The 7,561-nt window shown below is 48.6% G+C and overlaps 1 protein-coding gene across 1 annotated transcript; it reads left to right on the top strand.

Annotated features, from left to right (window-relative positions):
* Positions 1–3,735: 3,735 nt before the first annotated feature.
* Positions 3,736–5,956, top strand: TMEM229A (transmembrane protein 229A). Its single transcript, XM_017342712.4, has one exon. It carries the CDS (start codon positions 3,875–3,877, stop codon positions 5,033–5,035), a length of 1,161 nt encoding a protein of 386 aa, XP_017198201.4. The 5' UTR covers positions 3,736–3,874; the 3' UTR covers positions 5,036–5,956.
* The last annotated feature ends 1,605 nt before the right edge of the window (positions 5,957–7,561 follow it).

The raw sequence follows: 7,561 nt of genomic DNA, 5'->3' as shown, positions 1-7,561 counted from the left end.
CAGTTCATAGCAAGCTGACCAGTCCAGTAAGGTCAGTGTTGGTGCCACATGAACTTTTACCCATCTGTAGGTGTGAGTACCCAGACAGTCTCTTAACCCCTGAGGTCATAGAAGACTGCTTCAGTGCCAGAACATTACTCCAGAATACTTTTTGAGCCACAGAGCCAAACTTTAGAAATCTCAAACTGATGCTCTTTCATTATTGTTTCTTGTTTCTTATTTTTAAATTTCCCTCATCCTGAGGCCCACCAACTCCCAGAACGTTAATGGGTTTACAGATGTGTCTTGACAATATTTGCTACTTGCAACAGAAAAAAAAAAACATAGAATTTTTTAAAGATTTACCTAAGCACAAGCATTGTGGTGAAATAGGTTAAGCTGTTTCCTGCAATGCCACCATCCCATATGGTTGCCAGATAATGTCCCAGCTGCTCCACTTTGATCCAGCTCCTTACTAATGGCCTGGGAAAAGCAGTGGAAGATGGTTCAGGTATTTGGGACCCTGCCACCCAAATGAGGGACCAAGGTGAAGCTCTTGGCTCCCAACTTCAGCTTGGCCCAGCCCCTGGCCATTGAGGACATTTGGGAAGTGAACAAGTGGATGGAAGGTATCTCTGTCTCTCTTCCTCTCCTTCTGTCTCTCCCTCTGTCACTTTACCTTTTAAATAAATAAATAAATATTTTTTAAAAAAGAAAATAGCTGTATTTTTATAACTGTTCACTAATATTTTCTATCCATTTCTGTGAAAAGTGGGAAATAGCTTTAGAGACAGATCCAGAAGAATGAGAAGATCCTTAATAGTCTGACCCACTGGACAGAGCACTACAGTGATGGCAGTGAGCCACAAGCTTTTATTGTGTGTCCTCAACAAAAAAAGCATGTTTCATATGTATGAGTATAGACACAGAAATTTTACATATGTCTTATTATACTAATATATTTTATAAAATATAGGATACAAAAAATGAAACATTTTTAAATGCTCAAATTAAAAATACAGAAATACAAGCTGTATTTTTTTAAATTAAAATGATTTTCTCACACTCTCTGGGATGAAATTTAAACTAAACTATACAAGTAGACCTTTCAAGATTTTTCTTTTTCTAGCATTCCTAAGAAAAAGAATAAATAGAAGACTTGGGCCTTTGAAGTCTAATTTATGAGGTGGATGTTGTACTGTATATAGCTGTGTCAGACTGAGTCTCAGCTCCTTCGATTCCAATCCAGCTTCCTTCCAATCCTGGGAAGCAGCAGATGTTGGTTCAAGTATTTGGACCCCTGCCACCCACATGGAAGACCCAAATGGGGTTCCATGCTCCTGGTTTTTGCTTAGTCTAGCCCCAGCTGTTGCACACATTTGAGGAGTATCCAACAGTTAGAAATCTTTCTTTCTCTCTCTCTGTTGTTCTGCCTTTCAAGTAGATAAAAAAAAATTTAAACTTTTTTAAGTAAACCTTAATTTATATTTGAAAACAATGCAAGTTTAATTTAGCAAGTTACTATACACAGGTTTGAATGGCTACATCTTTGCTACTACAATCAACTGTTTTCTCTCATCTGAATAGCAATTATGGAGAAAGACTAGTTATTTTTGATGTCTGATCAACTGCACAAGGATTGAGCTTATTTAATAAAATAACTCCCCTAAAAGCCCTGTATTTTACTTTGCAACTACTACTAGCCACTCACAATTATTTATTACCTTTTTTTTTATTTCTTTTTCTTTATTTGAGACATACAGAGAAAGACAGAGATACATAGACATAAAATGTTCCCATTTGCTGGTGCACTCCCCAAATGTACACAACAGGCAAGAAGAGGCAGAGCCAGGCACTAGGGAACAATCCATTTTCCTATGTGGGTGGCAGGAACCCAATTACTTGAGCCATCACAGCTACCTCCCAAGAGTCTGCTTTGACAGGAAGCTGGCACCAGGAGCTAGAGCTGCAAAGCAAACTCAAGTAGTGTGGTATGGGCTGCGGATGTCTTAACCTTTAGTCTAAATGCCTGCACCTTAGATATTCATCATAATCATGAGTAGGCAGGCTTCACACAGGTGTGATACACAGATATGGTTGTTATTCCCATTAAATCATTCCCATTAGGTCCCTTTAAGGCGGTGCATCTTATTATTTTCTTCATTTTATTTCCTCGGGCACTTGGGCAACTAGCTTTGTCTCCTACAGCACATTTGGGGGCCCTGCACCTGACATTGCTGCCTTGGTGACAATCCCCACTGACTGACTTGACAGTCACCAACATGCTCAACAGTTTTTAAAAATCAGTACTTTCATCTTTAGCAAGTGCTGCCATCACCAAACTTGACTTTTCTCTCACACCCACTTCAAGGATTGTAACAAAAAGGGGGAAGAGCAGAACAAGTTAGCATTAGAAATGGAGGTTGTGCTTTGGAAGGTTTATTCTCTAGAAGATTTTATATATATAAAGAAATCCAGAAAGCCTTTTGTCCAGAGAGGATTGGATGTCCTTACAGATTAGAACTGTTAGCAAGTTTCTGCCTGGGCATGAATTTGGGGGAAAGATGGGAAAATTGGCAGGTGATCAGTTTAATCTACCTCTACGGTTTTTGCTTCCCCCAATTCAAAGCCTGATTCAAAATTGGAGAAAATGGTGGCGTCTAAGCCCAACACATCAAAATTCTGAACTCCCTTCACCCTCTTCACCTCCAAAGAAAAAGGAGGAAGAGAAGGAAGGAGGGGGAGAAGCAGGGAGGGTGGCAAGAAAATGCAAAGCCGAGCCCTGACCCTCTGTTTCGCTCTCTGTTGCGACCGCCCAGGTCGCGCGGAGGAAAAGGCAGTCCTGGGATGTGCCAGAGCCGGCAAAGGTGCCATTCTCGACCTGAGACCCACCCCAGGATAGCCATAGCAACGCGTTCCCTCCTGTGCAGCTCAACTGGTCCTACATCACTTTATACATTCTAGAGGACTTCCAATCGGCCCGAGGCCCTGAAAACACTAACAGAGCAAAAGCCTACGGGCCAGGGACAGAGCGGCTCATGCCCTCCCGGGCAGCCTCTCCAGCGCAGGGTAATGCCCGCCGGTCAGGCGTGGAGTCTCGCGTTTACGCTCTGTGACCGCGGCACAGCTGGCTTTGAACACGAGCATTTCATACACAGCATCACAGCTCGGGCCCGGCGCCCAGGATTCGCCCCCCGCCGGGCCAGCCCCGGCCCTGGTTTCCCAGACGCAGGGAATGCCCAGCCCGCTGTCACATCTAACAGGTGTTTCTCCGCTCCCCGCCTCCCCACAGCCAGCGGCCCCCGCACGGCCGGCGGCGGGGTGCTGAGAAGCAGCAGAGTTCGGCACCCAGAGCAGACCCTCCCGCGACTCGGCGCGGAAGGCTGGGACGGGGAGGAGACCAGGGAGGACGGGCGAGGTCGAGACGGGCGGAGAGGGGCATGGGCAGGGCCGGGGGCAGGGCCGTCGCTGCTGGCATTACGCTGCCAGAGCCTGCGGCAGAAGCGGCGAGGCTGAGCCGCCCAGGGGATGGGGCTGGTACCAGCCTCTGCCTTTCCCCTCGCAGCCCCGGCGCCGCCTCCTCTCGCCTGTCCGCGGCGCCCGCTAGGCCGCGCAGGGTGAGCGCGGGCGCCGGCCCGCGGCACCTGGCCGGGACTGGAAGGGAGGACGCAGCGGGGCCAAGGCGTGGGGACTCCGCCAGCCAGGCGGCCCGCGCATCCCCGGAACGCACCACGTCCTGCTGCCGCCAAAGCGCGGCAGAGACGGAGCTTCCTGCGCGACCCCCGGGGGCCGGCAGCGGCCGGGAGGCGGCGCGGGGCTCGGCCTGTCTGCCCCGCAGCTCCACGCTACCGGCGGCGAGGACGCGGGCTCGGGAGGCCCCGGAGCGTCGGAGTCCATGGCAGGCAGCGATGTGGACAGCGAAGGGCCGGCTCGGAGGGGCGGCGCGCCGCGGCATCCGGGAGCCCCCAGCGGGCCAAGGGGCGAGGCGGCCGCCGGCTGCCCGGAGCCGCTGTCCACTGCTGAAGCACTGCCCGCCTGGATGCGCCTCTACTTCTACGGCATGCACGGTATCACCCTGGACGTGCTGCTGTCCTCGGCGCGGCGCTTCGCTCGCAGCCCCGACCTGCGGATGCTCGGCTTCTCCTCGCCCTACCGCTGCCTCTTGCACTCGCTCACGCACTTCGCACTGGAGAAGGTCTACCTGCAGCAGCCGCGCTGCCCCAGCGCCTTCGTCTTCAATTTCCTCCTCTACCCCTCGGCCCACGTGGGGCTGCAGACCCTGGCGGGTCAGGCGCTGCTGCTGAGCCTGGGCGGCGGGCCGGGGGGCGCGGCGGCTCCGGGGGCGCTGGAGCTGGCGCTGCAGTACGTGCTGGCGCTCTACCACTGCCAAGTGTTCCTCAAGCGTTTCCTGCGCTTGCGGTACGGGCGGCAGCGGCGGCGCCAGCAGCAGCCACAGCCTCGGAAGGGCGCGCTCCCCGCCGCCCCCGGCGCCCGGGCCCCTGCTGCAGCCGCTGGCAGGCGGCCACCGACCCGAGGCCCCCCGGGTGCAGGAGGCGGCCCCCGCCAGGGGCTGCCGGACCCGCTCCGCTTTCTGTTCTTCGGAATGCACGGCTTTCTGGATGAGATCTTCTTCACCTTCTTCTTCAACGTGCTGGGGCAGGGGGACAAGGCGACCACCGGCCACACGTCGCTCTGGTCTTTCCTCATGTACGGCAGCTGCAGTTTCGTGGTGGAGAAGCTCTACTTCTACCTCTACTACAGCCGCGGTTGGGGCACGTGGAAGCGGGTGCCCATCTACGTGATCTTCATCTACGCGTGGGAACTGTCCTGGGGGCTGGGGCTTCGCATGTGCGGGGCTTGTTCTTGGGACTACTCTCACTACCCACTCAACTTCATGGGCCTCATTACCCTGATGTATTTGCCTGGTTGGATATTCCTTAGTGTGTACCAGGACCTGCTTTCCAACGTGTTGTGGAGGGTGCAGTACGTCCCAGCTGAGACACCACCTCCCACCCCGACCCCCCAAAAAAGTAACGCACTGGATTCTCGAGACTGAATGTGATTTATTTTTACACTTTTAAAACAGAGTGGTATTTTTAGTCTTTTAATTTTTATACACTTTACTAAACTCTTCCAGTGTTGTATTCGACCTTTTCGTTTTTCTACTTGAGACCTATCTATAATACAATATTTTGAAGTATTACTCGAAAAAATAACCCAAAGTACTTAACTCATCAATATTATATTATAAAACCTTTAAAAGCCCAAACAGCAAAACCATTATACCTTAACATCAGAAAACTGTACTGTTCACATATCTGGATGTAGATGGATGATAAGTAATTCTCTGGCTTTTTTTTTTTTTTTTTAAGTAAGGCAATTGTTAAAATCAAAGACCAGTGTGGCTTCTTGTTTACAAAATTTAGAGAAATTTTCGGATCTACTGATTTACCACTTAATCCAGTTTTATTTTAATTCCTCTCCATATTACCAGTGGTTCCTGAAACCCAATGTCTTGTTCTGCTGAAGCTAGTTAGTAGCTCTTAAAGTGCCTCCTCTAATACGCAAGTGAAAAGAAGCTGACAGATGAGAAGACATCCTGCCAATAGATTTTTTAAGTGAGGAATCTTTTCTAGCAACTCAGGTGACACTGTGTTAAGATGTTGGATCGAGATCCCAGAAGTGATTGCTTTCCAATATTGGTTAGCCTTAAGCAGGAAGTGTGTTCATGTTGATCAGATCCTGAGTAACTGTAAACATTTGTTACTGTACAATGATGTGAAATGTGCACCCTACATATCCAAGGGCCAAGTGATGTTACACCACCTTTAGCAATGTTCTAACCCTAAACCTTTTCTACACAGGGCTTCAAGTATATAAACAGTAGGTTGGAATAAAGTGAAACTGAATGTTCATTCTGATTAAATTAGGCCTCATTGATTTCTGTGAAGACAAAAATAAATGTTCAGGGAATTTCTGCAGTGACTCACTTGTAAACATTTCTGTGTTTCTTTCCAGGCCCAGAGTTCTTGGGCCAGGCCTGATGTGGTCATGTGCATTATAAATCAGTGATGGCTTTTTGGTGACTTACTAACATCTGGAAGCTCCAAAGTTAAATGAGATCATGGACACCATTTTAAGAAATCAAATCTTATTAACTAGTGATGTATTTTGAGGTTGTTTTGGGTTTTTACTGTATTTAGAACAGATAGATGAATTATGTGCAGTTTACCCAAGGATGACTAATACCCATCTCAGTTTTCATTACAAAGATAAATAGGAAAACAATGTGTATTTTCATTGCTTTACTGTATTAAAAGACAGAGAGACAGAGAAATAGAGAAGGAGAGAGAGATTGCATCTACTGTTCACTCCTCAGGTGGCAGCTGGTGGCAGGTGGTGTGAGAGCTGGAAGCCAGGAACTGAATCCAGATTTTCCACTTGGATGATAGGAATCCAATTACTTAGCCATCACTGATGCCTCCTTGGGCTGCAGGAAGCTGGAATCAGGAGTTGAGCCAGAAATCAAATGGAAGCACTCTGATGTGAAGCACAGGCATTCTGATCAATGCCTTACTGCTAGGCCAAACACTTTCCCCCACAGTGTGTATTGATGAATAGTTTCCTTTTCAAATCATTAGATTGTTTATGCTGTAAAAAAGACAAGGACTTCTTTTTCTGCTACAAGAAAATATTTGCAAGACAGGTATTTGGCGCAGGAGGTACATCATCACTTGTACTGCCTACATCCCATATTAGAAAACCTGGGTTCCTCTGGAGTTCTAGCTTGTGCTTCCTGCTAATGCGAATTGTAGGAGGCAACAGGTGATGTGTCAAGTACTTGGATCCCTGCCACCCATGTGGGAAACCTGGATGGAGTTCTTGGCTCTCATGCATATCTGGGGAGTGAATCAGTAGGTAAGAGCATTCTCTGTTTATCTGTGTCTCTCTGTCACTTAATTTAAATAAGTAAATAGATAAATACAAACTTTAAAATAAGGTAGGTGTTTGTGCAGTGATTAAACTGCCACTGGGACACCCACATCCCATATCAGAATGCCCAGGTTCAAGTCCCAGCTCCACTCTCCATTTCAATTTCCTGCCAATGTACACCCTAAGAGACAGCAGATGATGGCTAAGTAGTGGTTCCTTTCCACCCATGTGGGAGACCCAGATCCTGGCTTCTGCCTGGCCAAGTGATGTTGAAGGTGGTGTAACATCACTGGCTGTTTCAGGCACTTGGGCAGAGACCAGTGGATGGGAGCCCTTTCTCTTTCTCTCTCCCCTTTTCAAATAAAAACTTAAATTGCTTTAAAAATCCTTTATTTGGAGCCAGTGCTGTGGCATTGCTGATAAAGCTGCTGCCTGCAGTGCTGGCATCCCATATGGGCTCTGGTTCGAGTCCTGGCTGCTCCACTTCCAATCCAGCTCTCTGCCATGTCCTGGGAAAACAATAGAAGGCGGCCCAAGTCCTTGGGTTCCTGCACCCACGTGGGAGACCAACAGCCCAGCTCCAGCTGTTGTGACCATTTGGGGAGTGGACCAGCAGATGGAAGATTCTTTCTCTCTCTCTCTCTGCCTC

Source organism: Oryctolagus cuniculus, chromosome 3 (genome assembly GCF_051225735.1).
Source record: "Oryctolagus cuniculus isolate XC-2025 breed Fujian yellow rabbit chromosome 3, ASM5122573v1, whole genome shotgun sequence".
Classification (NCBI taxonomy): Eukaryota; Metazoa; Chordata; class Mammalia; order Lagomorpha; family Leporidae; genus Oryctolagus; species Oryctolagus cuniculus.
Note: the sequence above shows the minus strand (reverse complement) of the source record. Positions and strands in the feature narration are given on the sequence as shown.